Here is a 19,028-nt window from a genome sequence, read left to right as displayed (position 1 = left end):
AAAAAATAATTAGTCAGCGGCTTAGTAAAGATAGCTCCCAAAAATCTATGATTTTGACAAAGAAAATGTAAGATTGTATTTGTGCATGAATATTTCTAGTAAGGTTTTCATTTGTTTACATTTGTTCCACAAACATCATATTCAGAAATAAATATACGACGTAGCCAACTGCATAATCTCAACATATTATGTTACATTTACTTACATGTATACATTTACTTAACTGAAACTCTCATGACCTGTACAAATTCTGTTATATCAAATACAATGAACATGAGCGCAGATGTAATACAGTTAGAAACAAATAAGGACCAACATCACAGGTACATTGGTTAGTGAGATAATGCACCACAAAGACCAGAAATTCACACTTACCCACAATTCCCTAGCAAATATGCAAATGTTATTCCTTCTTTTGCAATGGCATTGTGGGTAATTGTGAATTTCTGTTCTTTCTGATGCATTACCTCACTAACTAATGTACCTGTGATGTTGGTTCTTGTTTGATTATAACTGTATTATGTCTGAGCTTATATTCATGCAAGTGTTTTGTTAGGGTGGTTGGAACCACACCCATTGGCTGGACGTGTGTGCAAGTCTATAGGTTTGGCACAAATCATTCATGTACATGAATTAAGGTAATTTACTTTTGAGGTATTTTGTGGTACACTCAGAAAAAAATGTTTTTTTTTCATTTGAGGGACACCCTTTCAAGAACCCTGTTGGGTTCCATATTGACACACACACACACTTCTATTTTTTTGTTTGATTATAACTTTACATTGAAGTATGAATTTGATTATTTGTATAATTAGCTTAGCTTATAATTATTTGTGTATTAATTAGCTTATATGTTGTTACTTGATATTTCATGATGTTTCGATGTTTCGGAAAGAAATATATGACCTTTTGAAATGAATCTCATGCAAAATGAGTAATGGTGTTTTGGAGTCCATTTTACATTTTAAAGTTTTGGTGTGATGTATGCTGTCACACACAGGCCAACTTCAAGTCTAATTCTGCATATCCTAAGACATCCTAAGCTACGTACTAAACATTTTATCTGTATTGAACCACTTTGAAATGTTGACCACAATGTCACACTTTGGCCCCCTTATTTATGGAATGACCCACGAGCACTCCTGAATTTGCACTAAGCCTTTACTCTAACTGTCACTTTGGCCTGTTCAGTGTGTGTGTGTGTGTGTGTGTGTGTGTGTGTGTGTGTGTGTGTGTGTGTGTGTGTGTTCGCGTACGTGTGTGCATCCAAACTGTCTCTCACTCTCAACCAGGTAATGAAATGCCTTCCTTTATTCCTATACTGGATAAATGGATTTAACTTTGCTCACAACCTTATCTGTAGACTGCAGTCTTTCTCTCAATGTATTTCAAAGCACAAATAATAATTATAGAGATTTGTATATAGATGTAAGTAAGCACCCCTGAAATATGTTGGTAATGGGTCTGTATTTGAAGTTCCTGCTCAAATCTCTTTGGAAAATATGATAGATGATACAATATATGCATCTCTCAGTGGAACGGTATTGGTAAACTTATGTAGTTGAGTGATTCTTCCCCATTGCTGCTCAGGCTAGAAGGTGAAGAACTGAGTAGCATTACCAGGCTGTTTTGCTGGAAATTATAAATTACATGTTAGTTATATTAATTACATGTTAGTTAGTTGTTAATTGTAACAAACTGTGTAATTAGGAATGTATCTCTCTCTCATATAGAGACCCATATAGAGAAACTGTATGTTGTTTTACATCACTGAATGATGTATATGGGGATGAGTTATGGAAGGGAACTCACTGTAATCAACTGACTTAAAATCTGATTTAAAGGACAAATAAATCAAGTATGACAGGGTGTTTGTGTCTGAATGAGTTATTCACGTTGCTCCTGTATTAAAGCAGTTGGCACACTTATTTTTACCATCTATGCTTGGCATACTGAATCCTATTTGATCTGTATTCATTGTTGTGTCCCCAATAAACTGGACCTGAAAATGACCTTCTGTGCAGTCAGTGCATGGGACATGTATAGCTGGAATCCTAGATTTGAAGAAATGGTATGATTTCAAATCAAATCAAATCATATCAAATTTTATTTGTCACGTACATCGCATCCAGCCATAATTGATATAGTGACATGCTTTGGAATCTTGCTCCTCGATCAACAATAGTCAACAATAATCAATAAATCAACAATACAATATAATATAGTATAATAAAACAGTGACAGTAGTATTGCATAGTGTAAGTAGCAGCAGTAGTGACTATAATAATAACATTTGTAATACAATGTCAAGTGTATTTCACTTCCTAATTTTAAAAAAAGCCTGATTAACTTGTTTTGTATCACATACTAAGCTTACAGTGCACAATAGTGACAGTTCTATTTGAACGAATGATGCTTTGAACCAGAGATGGATACTATTAATTTCCAATGCACATCCACTCACTCTGTTTTCGATTATTTGGGATCTGGGCTCTGCTAATGTTACTGCCTGTTTCTCCAGTTTCCTGATCTGGGAAGCTAGCTAGTTACGCAGTACACGGATAGCTAGCACGACCGAAATAACTCCATGCCTTAGAAAACATGTTTACGTTGTTTTTCCAGAGGATATGAATGTAATCAGTTGTAATGATCGCAAGTTGGTAATCGTTAATCATATTAGTATATTAATTTATGTGTCAAAGCTAAGTAGCCATTTGCTTCCCGTACATTTTGCTAGCGAGTCAGCTAGCTAGCTATTTTAGCTGGCTAGAGTAGCTAGCTACGCCTATGATGACACATTTCAACAGAAATACAAGAAGGAAAGGTAGGCCATGGCCTCTCGGCTCAGTTGATCAGCTAGCTAACCGTGAACGGCAAACATTTAAATGATGATCTACCTAATATGTCCTATATATTTATTTCATCAATCGTAGTTCAAGCCAGATAGTGATTGCTACATAATATCCGTGAATGGAAAGATTTTCTCTCTCCTCCCCAGCTAGCTAGATCTTGCTAGCAAGCTTTTTGTATTGGCTAGTTACCAAGTTGAGCGGGATAACATGGCTAACGCTGGCTGTTTTCGCTGGTTATCCACACCGTTATTAAACATTTGAACAGCACATTTGCCCACTAACATTGCTTTTCTACGTTCGCTATTGTTGTTATCTTGATTGCTGGCTTATTAGTTAGCTACAGTCTTTCAATGAGAGGTTGTGTTTGTCCACATAATATGACGCGTACCTAGCTAGCTAGTAATTGCAAGCTACATTTGTTTATTTGGCTAGCCAGTGAGCCATATTACCGTGTTAGCTAGTTACCGATTGGACTTGGCCTGAGCTACCTTACTAGCTAACCTTTACCTAGTAATAGTAGTAGCTAGTATGATTTTGTTCTTGCATTGTTTGCAAGCTAACTTGCTAGATCATTGATTTTATTAGCGTATTATCTAAACTAGTTCAGTTCAGTGCTCATCAGTTCACTGCCTAGTTTATTTCATTTGTCTCTCTAAGTTGGTTTATTAGTTGAGTTATTTCAACTTAATTCAATCACCCGAACAGTCATCATGTTTATGTAATTGAAATATCACGTTTCTTCAATCTGTCTCTAAGCTGTTACTTGGTCTTGATAATCTTGTCTATCCCCAATCCTCATATTCCTATGACAGTTTAGCTGACAGCATTGCTACATTTCCCAAGAAAACCTGATAACTACTTACTCTTTTACTTTCTCTGTCTGCAGATGTCTATTTGATAATGTCATGTACCAACTGGACATCTTGCCTGTTGTTCAGTCAGTGCCAGCTCAAATATTTATATACAGCTTTACTTGAATAATGAACAAATTATTAACCTATATATGATATTTTCAACCAACTGCCTTTTAGACATATATTAGACACACTAGTTCAATGTTTATTTCATGACATATTTTAATTCATTGCTTTCTCAGACAGTTAGGCTAGTAGTGTTGCAACAATCCCACAGCCTAATACTGCAAGTAGGCTAGGCTAGTTGTCATTGTGACCGCACTATGTTCATGCTATTTTAAATGACCAATCTCCAGGCTCTTCGATACTTTGGCATTTTGAGTCAGGACACATATAACTCACTGAACACATAATCAATGGATCTCAGATTGTAATATAGAGAAAAGTCAAGCCACAGAGTGCAGATGAAGCGCCACTGGCTTTGAGTCCTGGAAAGCGAGTTGATGAAAATTCCATAGCACAATGATGAACTGTGTTTGGATGTCTGTCTTTCTTGGAATTGCAGTTTGGCCCACCCGTCATGGTTTTAAAATAATGTGGTGAGCCTGCCAAGGATTGTGTGTGTTCCCAATCTGACTCTTGCGTTGGTCATCTTTGTTTACTGGAAAACTCCCGCCTCAGTTTAAAAAAAATTATAATCATTCCCTCATTAGAAGTGCCTTTTGATTTCCAAGCTCAAGTTCAACTTTTCTTGTTCAGGGCATGCTAAAGCAAGCACCCAGGCAGTATTGTTACTGTCATGCTGCATGTTGCAGTGTTTTACCAGTTTGTGATCAAAATAGGAATGCACTGCAAAAGTGTGCATCGTTTTAGGCATCTTTCCAGTCGTGAGGTTTTGAATTTTGGCTGTGGGGTTAGCCAGGGAGTTGCAAGCTTGCATGTTCTTTATTAAGGATGCCGTTGCCAGATATTTCAGAACTGATCTCCTAAATGGCACCGTAGCACTCATTGGGGAGTGCTGCCTCTAGCTGTCAGTTTACATAATAACTAGGCCAATCTGCTGCTAATAAACTTCAACCTCCCTCGCTATGCCAAATATGATCCCCCAGTCCACCTCTTTCATTTTCGCTTGCTTTTCAGATGTCATGACTTTTTCTCTCTTCACACAATGTCCTGTTCTTGGTCCTTACTCTCCCCCCTCCTCTCCTCAGCCTAGACTCTGCATGGCGAGAGTGTGGCAGCAGGAGTGACTGTCCCTAGAGCAGCGGAGGCCAGCGGCAGAGCGGTGGTGCAGCCCCGTCCAGGAGGACCATCATGGCCTCTCGACAGAGGAACTCTGTGCGGATCCTGTCCAGCCGAGAACGCGGCTCCCAGGCCTTCGGCTCCCAGCGCCTCCTGCAGCAGCTGGTGGAGGAGAAGGTCCGCTGGATGAAATGGCAGAGTCAGGTAACACAATCTCAGGAGGAAGACGCTATCCGATCAAGGATTACCAATTCACCGCACGGATTCAATACTCGTGGAATATCTGCTCCACTTTGCCCACTCTCCGGAGTGGGCGTTTTGATCTGGGGTAAAACCATTGCCTTTAATGCATCACCATGGAAACATATGCATATCTTTAGCTATCATCTTTTAGTCTATTTTGGGAGTTGTACATAATCTCTAAACATGTAGTCAGTGCAGAACAATTTGAAAGAGGACCGGAATTAAGTCGTAACGTAAAAGGAACCATTGGTTCCAATAATTAGCTTTCTAACACTGCTATACGATTTTATACTTTTAAATCCTCTTACCACCATGTAAGGTTGGCTCAAGCCATTGTTTGTTTGTGCCTCACAGAAAGTGGAGCTGCCGGACAGCCCTAGATCAACGTTCCTGTTGGCTTTCAGCCCAGACCGGTAAGGAACTCGACTGACCCGGCTAGCTGCATGAATGGATTCATGAGAGCATATGAGACATGTTCACAACAGCTGTACATTCATTCCACCTCCTTTTTCCTCCCCTCCCTACTCTGGCTCTGATAGGACCCTAATGGCTTCCACTCACGTCAATCACAATATTTACATAACAGAGGTGAAGACTGGAAAGTGCCTGCATTCACTGGTGGGCCATCGCCGCACACCTTGGTGTGTGACCTTTCACCCCACCATCCCCGGCCTGGTGGCTTCTGGGTGCCTTGACGGAGAGGTCCGCATCTGGGACCTGCATGTGAGTGCTGCCTTTACGTTGATGCTATTTTCTCTATTGATGGGATTTTTTTTTTTTTTCATGGATTTCCAGCCAGGCGCAAGGTTGGAAAGTTGCATTTCTGACCAAGTCCTTTCCTCCGTAATCTTGTAGGCTACAATTTCATACACATTGTATTAAATGATTAGTAATCTTGCTGTTTTCCATCTCTCAGATCATCGAATATTCCTCAATAACAATCTCAATATGCCTAATACAGTGCCCTGCTTAAGTAATTGGACAGTGAGATATTTTTCTTCTTTTGGCTCTATACTCCAAAAGTTTACTAAGTTTATTAAAGTAACTAAAACAATTAGTATGAGGTTGAAGTAGATATTCTCAGCTGTTATTTGATGGTATTTGTGTACATATTGTTTTCACCATTTAGAAATTACAACACTATACATAGTCCCCCTATTTCAGGGCACCATATGTAATTGGACAGATTCATATAATGTCCAAATTAGGCAACTAATGTTTAGTATTTGGTCGACAACCCTTTGTATGCAATAACTGCCTGAACTCTGCAACCCATCTCTGGTGATGCTACGTCAGGCCTGTACTGCTGCCATCTTCGGTTGTTGTTTGTTTTGATGTCTTTTTGCCTAAAATCTTATCATCAGGAAAATAAATGCATGTTAAATTGGATTTAAATCTGATGATTGACTTGGCCAGTCAAGACCTTTCCACTTTTTGGCCCTGAAAAACTCCGTAGTAGGTTTTGACTATGTTCCTGATAGTTGATTTTTTTCAGTCTAATAATGTTTTGATGTGATGGAACACACCTGACTTACCAGAAACACCTGTCAATAGACCTGTCAATAGATCAATAGTGTATAAAAAGTGTCATTTCTTAATGGTGAAACCAATATCTACATAAATACCCTCAAATAAAAGCTGAGAATCTCTACTTTAACCTCAGTAATGTTTTGGAGTATAACCAAAAGAATATAAAATGCTTCACTGTCCCATTTCTTATGCCGGACACTGTATGCCTCATAATGATCTCAATATGCTTTAACAATCTCAATATACCTCATAACAATCTCAACAATCATGCACATTGTGAATTCTAAATAAGTATTGCTTTTCGCTAATTGTTTCTCTGTATCAAAACCCCCTCTCTGCTCTCGTAGGGTGGCAGTGAAAGCTGGTTCACAGAGAGTAACGTGGCCATCGCCTCACTGGCCTTCCACCCCACTGCTCAGCTCCTGCTCATTGCCACCAACAACGAGCTCCACTTCTGGGACTGGAGCAGGCCCGAGCCCTTCGCTGTGGTCAAGACTGGCAGTGAGACGGAGAGAGTCAGGTCTGACCCTCTAAACTCCCAGGCGCTCTGGGATAATAAGCCCTAGAGGGAGAGAGATTCTAGCAATGGAACTCAAATTCGTTTTGATTGATGCGTTTCGTTCAATTCATATTTGTGTCATGATAGTCCAATGGTTAGAGTGTTTTGGAGTTCATTGGAAGCTCTCCTGTTTCTATTTCAGGTTGGTGAGGTTTGATCCCTTGGGGCACAATCTTCTGACAGCTATTGTGAACCCCTCCAACCAGCAGGTGAGTCTTCTCTTTGCATATTTGTATTACTGTACTATCTGTACTATTATGTATATGTACAATTATTCTATGTATATATTATATATTTGTACTATTGCCTAAGGATTATCGTAGGAGTTGGGAGGGAATGAGGTGTTTTAAACTCATTAAAACCATCAAACTTATGGAATGATAGTTTTTCTAACCCTAACCCTAGTATTAAACATGACAATGCCTTCATCTCCTTGTCCTGTAGAATGATGACGACTCTGAGGTGCCCATGGACAGCGTGGAGATGCCCCACTTCCGCCAGCGCTCCTTCCTGCCCTCCCAGCCAGTCCGCCGCACGCCCATCCTCCACAACTTCCTCCACATCCTGTCATCACGCTCCTCAGGGGCCCAGGCTGGCGAGCAGCCCCGTCCCAGTGGGGAGAGTGGCAGCGACCCTCCTAGCATGCCTTTGGGCCAGTACCCCACCACGCACGACCGCGGTCCGCCCTACCCGGGCTGCACCCAACACTTGGGCATGGTGTGCCTCTGCAGCCGGTGCACCGCCAACCGCAGCCCCTCCGTGGGCGAGGGCCCCTCTCCCGCCTCCTCCAGGGCCCCCCTGGAGCCGCCCCATGCCTCCACCTTCTCCTCAGCCCGCACAGAGCCTCGTCAACCTTCGGATCCCAGCGGGGCCCAGCAGCGACCCTCCGCCTTCACCACGGTCTACTACAGCGCTGGCAGCTCCCTGCACCGCGCTGTGCCTACTGCCCACGTAGCAGGGCAGCCTCTGAGCCAGCAGCTGCCGGCCAGCCACGAACCCTCTGGGCGGCTACCAGGGCCCGACTGGACACGCAGCCTGCTGAACATGCGCACAGACACTGGGGCAGGAGGGAGTGGAAGTGGAGCAGGGGGCGGGGGAGGGGGAGGGGGAGGGGGAGGGGGTATGGGTAGTGTTGGGGGTGGGATGTTGCCCCCCAGGACCAGCTCATCCTCCGTCAGCCTGCTCTCAGTGCTCCGCCAGCAGGACGGCTCCTCCCAGTCCCCAGTCTATACCTCCGCCACCGAGGGGCGGGGATTCTCCCAGCAGGGCTCGGAGCCGGGCTCCGGCGGGGCCAATCAGAGGGGAGGAGGAGGTGGTGGAGGAGGAGGAGGAGGAGGGATGGGCACCAGCAGCGGACACCACCCATTCTGGGACGGCACCCGCAGTAACCCGGCCTCCTTCCGCAACGTGCTGCAGTGCAACCTGAGCCGTTACTTCATGGAGTTTGACCGCATGCAGGACTTGGAGTCGCCCTTGGGGGGCACTAGCGGAGGAGAGGGCAGCCAGGAGCAGACTCAGGAGCTGCTTAACAACAACATGGACCCGGAGAGACCCGGGCCTTCCTCTTCCTCCTCCTCCTCCTCCTCCTCCCACTACCAGCCCCCACCTTCCCATAGCACAGAGAACAACCCCCCTCCCCCTGGGGCCCACTCCTCCCGCGGCCACCTCAACCGCTGCCGGGCCTGCCACAACCTGCTCACCTTCAACCACGACTCCCAGCGCTGGGAGCGCACCAGCCAGGCCTCCTCCACCTCCGCCACCACCCAGGAGGGCTCCCCTTCCTCCTCCTGGCAGCAACCCAGCCCGGCCTATGAGGACGGGGGCCAGGGGGCACCGCGGAGGGAGCCCCCCCAAGCCCCGGAGAGGATGGCCCCGGAGCCCAGCGAGCAGTCCCCAGACGGGGCAGTGCCCTTCCCCATCGCAGCCTCCAGTGCCCAGCCCGGTGAGCAGACGGTGGGGCTGGTGTACAATCAGGAGACGGGCCAGTGGGAGCGAGTCTACCGGCAGGCTGCCTCGAGCCGCTCCGGAGACACACCGCCAGAGGCCTTAAGCCAGGAAATGCCTGTTGATAACCCAGACGAGGACTCTCTGAGAAGGTAGGGACCACAAGATTGTTTGCCTCTTGACTGGTGTTTTTGCTAAAACTTCATCTTGTGTTCCGCACGCATCATATTGTTTTGACGTTGCCTTGTAGCTAGATATTAAAAGTCAGCTGTTTTCACAAAAATGTACTTATTAAAGTTGACTGACATTGTAAAATAAGTTATTTGCACATAAATAGCCTCTGCTTTCTGCTAAAAATGTAAGTATATATTTTTTTCTTGTTTGCAGGAGGCTGTTGGAGTCCTCCCTCCTCTCTCTCTCCCGCTACGACATGGCAGGATCCCGAGACCACCCCATCTACCCAGACCCTGCCAGGTACTGTAGAATGGCATCTCACCAACCACTGCCAACCCTCATCACCTAATGAAATAGTCTTGTATTTGAAATTCTATTCACAGGATGAAATGAACCATCCAGTTTCGGACGGAGTCCTGTATTTACATCGAGAGTACGATTTAGTTATAAAAACCTCTTTTGAATGCATGTGTCTGTTGTCTGTACTGTAGGTTGTCCCCAGCTGCGTACTACGCCCAGCGGATGATCCAGTACCTGTCTCGAAGGGACAGCATTCGCCAGCGCTCCCTGCGCTACCAACAGAACCGCCTGAGGACGCTCTCCTCCTCATCAGACAGCCCCGCCAGCAACCCCTCTGCATCCATGGAGAACAGCGACGTTGACTTTGAGGAGCTAGAGTGAGTCTGAACCCCCCAGCCCCAATCCCTTACCTTTGAACCATCAGCCCCTCGATTTAATCACAGACTCTTTCAAATGACCTCTGGTATTTAATTTAATTTTAGTTGGTCCCGGAGATTTTGTTCAAGTTTTGCTCCTCTTTTTATTGACCAGTGGTAAAAGTTTGTTTCTTACCTTTCATCTCACACTTGTATTTAGAGATTATTTGGTGAAAATAACATTGTTGTTGACACTGTCTATTGATTGTCTGTTTTTAATAGTGACAATGGTGACAGAACGAGGCACAGAACAACACGCAACGCCAGAATGTCTGCCCCTTCACTTGGACGCTTCGTTCCGCGGTCAGTGAGCCCCCCCTCAAATGGATTTTAAGTCATGACCTGTGTTATAGATCTGAAAATGGGTTTGGAGGCATCTATAAAATACACATTAATCAACCAACTAAGCTTGCTTTGTAGTAGGACAACATTTATTACACGGTGGACAGGGCTGAGGTTCCACTAGGCCTACTATTGTCAAAGTGGGTTACGCAGATCGATCTAGGGGGTACGCGAAATAAATCTGTGATTTACCTTCCAGAACAGTCCTGTTGAATAGCCGACTGCAGTCTCAGTACCAAAAATAAATGCATGCACCCTGTCCAACAGAATAATATTATCACAATGTCTAATATGTAAGGGATAATGTTCATAGAATATCAATTAGACTACAAAATAACCAAGACGCGCAAGGTCGTTAAATTTAACTGGAACGCATTTCTCAAATGTTGCCTGAACATAATCCCGCCTACACAATCCATTCATTATGTTAAATAAGAAAACGAAAATAAATATATGGACTTTAAGTGCTGTAGCTAAATTTAAGAATATAAATAAATATTCTGTTTATATTCTATTCTTCTAAATTTAGCGCAAATATCTTCCTGTGCCTTTGAATGCACGAGAGCAGACACCTCTTGACCAATCACAACAGTGTTTATGCTCTCACGTGCTGGGGGTACTCAGTAGGATGTAGAGTGTCTCAGGGGGTACATGACTGTTAAAAGTTCGGGAACCACTGCACTAGGCCAAAGTGGTGGCCATAAGTACAATGTAGCTGTGAGAATAGTTGTATTTGATCATTGTTGTTTTTTTCCTCTCCCTCCCAAAGGCGATTCCTTTTGCCTGAGTACCTGCCCTATGCTGGAATCTTCCATGAGAGGGGACAGCCTGGCCTGGCTACCCACTCTTCTGTCAACAGGGTCCTAGCAGGTACAAGCTCTCACATTTCAATGTTTTCTAGTCAATCTCAGGGCTCCTTTGCCCTATCCCTGTAACAGTGTAGTATTCACCCTCGTTAACCTCACTACTGACCACTGGCTTTGCTCCTGTGTGTCTCCCAGGTGCCTCCATCGGGGACGGCCAGTCGGCTGTGGCCAGCAACATAGCCAACACTACCTACCGGCTGCAGTGGTGGGACTTCACTAAGTTTGACCTCCCAGAGATCAGCAACGGTACTAATGGGGCTGCATTCAGCAGTGCACAACTGTTGCGGGATGTTGACATAAAGTAGATCTGACACAATAGAGTAATGAATAATTTAATAATTTTCATGACATTTATATTCTTGCAATGTAAAGCACCTCGTGTCGACCCTGCTCTCCTGGTTGACCCTGCTCTCCTGGTCGTTTGTACAGCCTTGAGGGATGTTTACTGGACCCTGATTGTGTTTACCCTTAATTGGAGTGTATTGTTTTGACATCCTCTCTTTGTGACATTATCCCTCAGCCTCTGTCAACGTGCTGGTGCCAAACTGTAAGATTTACAACGACGCCAGCTGTGACATCTCTGCCGATGGGCAGCTACTGGCCGTCTTTATACCCAGCAGCCAGCGGGGCTTCCCCGACGAGGGCATTCTGGCCGTGTACTCGCTCGCCCCGCACAACCTGGGAGAGATGCTCTACACCAAGAGATTTGGTGAGTCTCACAGCTAGTAGAGGAATTCTCCTTCAGGCTGGATGCTAGTCATAAAAGTTTAGACACATTGTACTAGAAAGCGTATTAGAAGACCTGTAGGTTAACCTCGTCAATCAATCTCAACATCAGACTTTTTCCCCCCTACAGGTCCCAATGCCATCTCAGTCAGCCTGTCACCCATGGGCTGCTACGTGATGGTGGGCCTGGCCTCCCGCAGGATCCTGCTCCACCCCTCCACTGACCACATGGTGGCGCAAGTGTTCCGGCTGCAGCAGCCCCACGGTGGAGAGACCTCCATCAGGGTGAGTCAGAGCCTAGGTTCCAGGGAACGACCAGCACAGCTGATTGTCTGTCTGTCTGTCTGTCTGTCTGTCTCTGTCTCTCAACAGTAAGGGAGAAGAGTATGGGGATATTCCAGGCTATGTAGGGAGAATTGTAGCTGTAATGTTTTTGCCCAAACTTGTGGAGTTACAGTTGTACATTTTATATAACCATATTCTCCCCCTCTACCCATAATGACAGTCAATGAAAAGATGGCATCCTATTAAATGCCTATTATTTCACACACAGCTGCTTAAAAAAAATAATATCCAAACAATAACAATGATGTCCTTTCTATTTGCTGTATCAGCAGCACCATAAAACAACTGATTCGTCATTCAATAACTATTAAAGAACTTTCTGCTAGCCATCACATGCATTATTAAAATATTACAACTGTGCCCCCCCCCTCCCCAGCATGAACAGTTAAGATGGAATATATGAATATATCTTTTATTTCTTTACATTTCACTCCTCTTCAATGGCTACTGTTTTCTGGGAAATTCAAAAATGTGTTGATTGACGACAATTTGTTGATTGACAATTTATCTGGGTTCTCTTTCGATCCCTAGATGGTGTTTAATGTGGTCTACCCTATGGCACCAGACCAGCGGAGACACGTCAGTATCAATTCAGCCAGATGGCTTCCAGACCCAGGGATGGGGTTGGCTTATGGAACCAACAAAGGAGACCTGGTCATCTGCAGGCCTGTGTGAGTGCCCCTCTGCCACACCTGGAGAGCTCAAACTTCTGCATAGTTTCTATGTGTGTTACCATGTACACACGCACACTTAATGTTGAGATGTTGAGGCCTCAGGCTACTTGACCAGTGCAAAAGTGTCATATGTTTCCTGGAATTCAGTGAATTTACTAGCTACCACCTCCAACACCGGTGGTCTGATTTGCCTCTGATTTGATTATGATAAATAGTCATTGCAAACAGGAAGCCTCTGGATTGGAGACGGTCAATTATTGGTCGATAATGAGATCATTGTCTGTATGATTACATGAAGGAATCCCTCCTCTGTGAGGAAATCTGATCTTCAGTGCAAATTAACAATGTCTTTGCTCAGGTTCTACCGGAGTGATGGTGAAAGCCCAGCTGAACCGAGCGCAGAGCCCATATTTACAGTTAATAACAGTGGTGGAACCAGCCGGACCCGCGGCACGGAGAGGCCAGGGTGAGACTCTACTTTCATCTCCTTTATTTGATACTTCTTCTAACTTCATGTAGCCCTCTTGCTGTGCACTGAACTTGTCATATGTATCCACAATGTCATACTTATCTTCTTTCTGCTTTTGTTGGATTACAAGGCCGAGTCGGTCCAGCTGGAGACTAGATCGAGACATGGGGCTGATGAACGCCATTGGCCTTCAGCCTCGACACCCCGCCCCCTCTGTGACCTCACAGGGAACCCAGACGCCAATCGTGCAGTTGCAGAACGCTGAGACACAGACGGAGAGGGACCTTCCAGGGCCCAGCACCTCCCATGCTGCTTTAGGTAGGACAGCTCTCATTGGCTGCCTCTGAAAAGGCGCACAGGTGCTCTGTCAGACCAAGATACATTGGCCCTCGTTTATCAAACGAGCGTACGCTCAAATCTTGATTGTAAAGTGAACTTTCTCACTGATCTCATTAATTAACTCCCTGATCGCCTCATTGCTCATTTCGCACTCATGCAACATGTGTTGCATATAAATGAAAAAAAAAAAAAAGTATATTTTCAGGTATATAATGTTGGTGACAGAACTTTAATGTCTTAATAAAGACTCACTTGTAATGTTTCTCTCACGCTCTCTCAGCGGAGGCTCGCCAGGAGGTCCCATCCACCAGCGGTGAGTCTTCAGGGAGCCCACAGCAGCCACAAACCAGTCGGGCCGAGGAGGGTACCCTGGGGGACTCCACCGAGGCCAGCACCTCCACAGCCAACACTGGTAAATCTCACACTCAACTGTCCTTCTCAGAGTTCCTGAAACACCCCCTGCTATATGTTCTACAATGTATAATATACATTGTTTCATACACAATCAATATGATGGCGTATGGCAACTTTGTCAGGAAGGGATGTTTTAGCTGTCCTCTCCTCATACGAGTAAAAGAAATCCTCTGCGTGATTCCCTTGAATTGGTCGACTGCTGATCTGTTTCTTGTTTTACTAAAAGGACCAGACATTTATTGGTCTGATATTACTTGCCACAGCAAGCCTAATTGAATTTCCCCTTTTCTCTCTGGGCTGTCATTTCCTATGGCTGGGAGTTCTCCACTGTGTTGTCACTGTCTGTGGGTGGAGTTTCCATGCTGCATTGTTGGAGACATTTTAACGTCGTCCCCCAAGCCAATTAAGCTCTATGTTGTTACTTAATATCGTGACCAAACGATATTAAAAAAGCAATCATGACACCATCCCCACATTGGACGCGCTCATGCACGAACAAACGTGTGCTGACGAGCTTGCCATATAGTCTCAAATAGAACCAGTTTCTTTTTGAGACGCGGGGAATAACAGACGCAAGCGGTGTGGATGAAATTATTCAATAGAATGGGAGCTTTAAATAAATGTGCATGTCGTTGGCGCACACTGCAATCAGTGTAGTTTCTGTGTAAGCTTTGCTCCTAACATTAAGGATCATTACCATTCTGCTCAGATTAGGCTCGAGCATTTAATGTAACTCCCATCAGAAGTCCCATTTTAATTCAAGAGAAACTTGTTGGATCAGACATTGTCTATCAGACATATTTCCTTCATGCCCTCTCTCTCCCTTCCTCCACTCTCCTAGGGGAGGCTCCGGAGTACACCCCAGGAGAGGATGCCCTGGCACGGATCCGCCGGCTCATTGCTGAGGGCGGCATGACTGCTGTGGTCCAGCGGGAGCAGAGCACCACCATGGCCTCCATGGGTGGCTTCGGCAACAATATAATTGTCAGCCACCGCATCCACCGCGGCTCCCAGACCGGCATAGGGGCGGGCCGGCCCAGCAGCAACCCAAACCTGTCCACCCCTGGTCCCTCTATGTCCCCCTCCCCCTCCTCATCCTGCCCCCTCACCCTCACCATCACCCAGCCCCAGCCAACCCAGGCCCAGGCCCTGCGGCTGACCCTGGAGCCCCCCACTCTGTCAGAGCCCCCTCACCAAGCCCCCATGTGGGGTTCACCCTCCCTCTCCCGACCACAGCCTCCCACCCTCCACTCAGACGGAGCAAGGCCTGGGCTATCACTGGCCATGGACATCGATGACGTGTTTGAAGGAGGCCGAACGGACGATTCTGAACCAGGCCCCTCCTCCCTGCTCTTCTCCTCTTCCTCCTCCACCTCTCACAGCACCTTCCCCCCTGGCAGCAGCAGCAGAAACGGCAACAATAACAACAACAACAGCCGCAGTAGCAGAGATAGTTACCCAGGCGACCCTTACAGCAGGTAGTTCTGTGACTACTTCAGCCCTTATTGCCCAGGAGGAGGAGAGAATACACCACAGGAGACATGGGGTGATTGATAAAAGTGATGATGCTGTCTGAGAGAATTTTGGCAGAGACGCTGTTGTATTAGAAACCCAAAGGAACTTGGTTTAGCCCTGTCTTGCTGGTCCGCTTCTCCTGAAAGCCTTATCTCACAAATAATGGGTGCTTAGACTCTGTGGGGTCTCCTGATCTGAGAAGAAAGGACATATGTCTCCCCCCCCCCCCCCCCAACCCCTGCACCCATCAGTTTCAGTGGCATTGGTCCCCTGCATTGGTGTGCGCTTACATTGCACTTAAAATGGAACTAGTTGTATGATCATTCCATGTCAGAAAGGGCTTCTACTTGAATTGTGTGAGTTTCTCGGCCCTTTCTCTTCACATAGGCGTGACTGAAGACAAGGTTACTCCATTCAAAGTGCCATGTAAGGGGTATGGCAACACCACAAAAAACACAGACACAGAGGTTTCTCCAATGTGCAGCATTTAGTGCCATGTGATTGAATTGGGCATGAAATATTGTGTGTGTTTGAGGTGAAGCGGAATCAGCACTGCTATATTTTGAAGCCTCGTTTTTGTACCATGTTGTATGACGTGTAGTTATATGATTATGATGCGTAAAGCAGAAAATAATCCTATTGTTGTATGAATCATGAGGTGATGTGTGTGCCACTGACATCTGGTTGAAGCCACCCCTCTCTAAAGAGAATCTGCAGCTAGCCCCCCAATCCCCCCCCCCCCCCCCCCCCCCCCAAGGATCATGGTCCTTACCCAAGGGTCCGAGTGTACAGAGCATCTGGTTCGAAGTAAAAGACTGAGCCCCCTATTGCTTCAAGTTCAAGATACAGTGGACAGACACAATGTGGATGTAATGTTACATGTATAATCAATCATTTCTGACTATCATTGATAAACTGTACTTTTGTTCTACTGCATGTTTTCAATAATGCTGCATCGTTCCGACGAAAAAGGGAACGTCATCAGTACAAAAGTCTCTCAAAACTACAGAAAATGAAAAAAACAAAGATCTGCACACCCACTCGGAAAGCGTTTGCCAGCCTTTGCGGGCTCGTTTCATGCTGAAAGCACCATCATTCCTCTCCTGTTGCACTATAAGTGACTGTGTTTGGTGCCAAGAGGAGTGCAGCGAGTGGAGGACTGGATCAGAACTTATTTTACCACCTTGCTTCATCACCCCGCCACCCCCCACTCCGGGCCTTAAAGTGTGATGGAGAAATCCTGAACACAGCAGAGCCCCTGTCTGCACCCTCCACTGGAGCTCCAGTGACAACTTGACCCGAGTCCTTACCACTAGGATTTAGTGAAACCTGACTGTAGACTTGAATTACACCCATTAACCTTCCCTCCCACATCCCTATCCACAAAGACTCTGAGGACCAGAGAATGGGGGGGGTGTCATGGCTGTCTGTCAGAGGGAGGGGGAGGGTCTTCACTGAGGTTCTTCTCAGTCAAACCCCAGCACCAACACACCCAGCGCTTGAAAAGCACTGAAGAGGAGTTTTTTCTGTGTGTATGCTTGTCTGTCTGTGTGTGTGTGTGTGGGGGGGGGGGGGGGAGGGGGGGGAGGGGGGGTGGTATATGTAGCACCTCTCAAGTCAAAGTTACTTTGCCCTAATCGTGTGGTCGGGCATGCGGGCAAGTGAGCTTCGATTGTAATCTCAACCAGCCCCCCTCACCCCCCCACCTCCCCTGCTGAACCAGGAAATGAGAAACAAAACTTGAATTCTTGATCACCATTCATTTTTAGATGGAGTTTTGTACTGTAATGTCTTCAGAGGTTTGTCTGGCCTATTGTGACAGGCAGAGTGTCCTTAGCATATCATTTCACTAAGCCCTAACCATGTTGGGAGCTGACAGACAGAAGAAAGAAATGCCCTGCGCCGTTTAACAATTTTCGTTTTAACCCATATGCTTAGCTATTCACATTTTTAATCGCTTTGTAGGGTTATATATTGATATAGTTTAAGTTGGGAAGGGGGTGGGTTGTGTGTTTTGCAAGGGTGGGGTAAAGAAACATCACCTGACAATGCCACATTGCGAGTACTGGACCTATGAGAGTGAATAGAGCGTGGAGCGAGGACCCTGATTGGTTGTTTTCGAAGATGTGCAGTGAGTCCCATGTTTGGCTGGAAGCAAGCTGTTTACTGCATGTATGAACTGCTAGACCTGTCTTAGTGATTAGAAAGAAAGTGAAAATGCCTGGCAGGTGAAAAAGAAACGTTGAATTATCTGAATGCTCCTCCTGGCTTTACTTGATTTAATGAAGATTTTAAACAAACATGTTTTTGGCTGTTCATGTGTCTGTTTTGTGTAAAAGTGCAGTACCGCATCACTTCTCCCATATGTTCCCCCACCCCCTGAATGATAAGCATACTGTAGGTCCACAACTACAACACATACATACAAACGTAAACTATCTCACCAAATATTACTGCTATATCAAACTGTCAAGTTTGTACAGTACACACTTCAATTGCTCTTCTTGGCTTTGACTTGTATGTGATGTAATTAAAAAGAGAGCTTTGTTGACATAAAGATCAAGAATTTAATAACTGTGTTCTGTGATGAGATGGCGTTCTTCTCACTTCTCACAACATAGTTAGTTACTTATAGCATTCAATACCTTAACTTAAGTAACCAAATACCATCTATACAGATACATGTAATTAATGTATGCCTGAAGTGAACAAATTGTACAATTGGTATACAGTAGTCTACATTTTTTATATTTTTGCCCCTGACAGTGGTTTTGCTGCTGTGGAATTGATGCAGTGGAAGCACATCTAACAATAATGTTAACATACATAGAAACTCACTTGAAACGTAACATTGCATTTAGCTGCTAATAACATGTAAATAAACAAATCAAGTTTCCCTATTCTTGGCAGCCCAACCACAAAGGTGTTTGTAAATGTTGAGTTTAAGTGGGAGGACCCCCTGAGATACTGCTGATGGAAGCTGAATGAGTGCAATGGTCTCTGTGTACGTACTTTATTTTATTTTAATATCATGTTCTACACTACCTTGTTCTTTACGTCAAGGTACTTTTGGAGTCATCTGTGACGTGCACAAAATGATACAGATGAAACCTCTGTTTTACCCACAGATTTGATATATATTTGATTGATAGTGATTACAGCCAATAAGGTCCTATCTATACTTACAGCCATCGTTGTACCAATCATGTTCTATATGTTGACCT

At 45.1% G+C, this 19,028-nt stretch overlaps 1 protein-coding gene across 1 annotated transcript; it reads left to right on the top strand.

Annotated features, from left to right (window-relative positions):
* The first annotated feature begins 2,537 nt into the window (after positions 1-2,537).
* Positions 2,538-17,547, top strand: ambra1b (autophagy/beclin-1 regulator 1b). The gene is made up of 19 exons (XM_083667155.1): positions 2,538-2,824; positions 4,918-5,152; positions 5,546-5,604; positions 5,731-5,914; positions 7,069-7,241; positions 7,423-7,489; positions 7,725-9,376; positions 9,612-9,698; positions 9,890-10,075; positions 10,337-10,417; positions 11,226-11,326; positions 11,458-11,568; positions 11,843-12,031; positions 12,179-12,333; positions 12,925-13,064; positions 13,426-13,533; positions 13,667-13,854; positions 14,156-14,287; positions 15,131-17,547. Exons 2-19 carry the CDS (start codon positions 5,021-5,023, stop codon positions 15,769-15,771), a joined length of 4,386 nt encoding a protein of 1,461 aa, XP_083523281.1. The 5' UTR covers positions 2,538-2,824; positions 4,918-5,020; the 3' UTR covers positions 15,772-17,547.
* Positions 17,548-19,028: the final 1,481 nt, after the last annotated feature.

The sequence above is a fragment of the Argentina silus genome (genome assembly GCF_951799395.1).
Source record: "Argentina silus genome assembly, chromosome: 3".
NCBI lineage: Eukaryota > Metazoa > Chordata > Actinopteri > Argentiniformes > Argentinidae > Argentina > Argentina silus.
The sequence above is the reverse complement of the archived record's forward strand: the minus strand, read 5'-3'. Positions and strand labels throughout refer to the sequence as shown.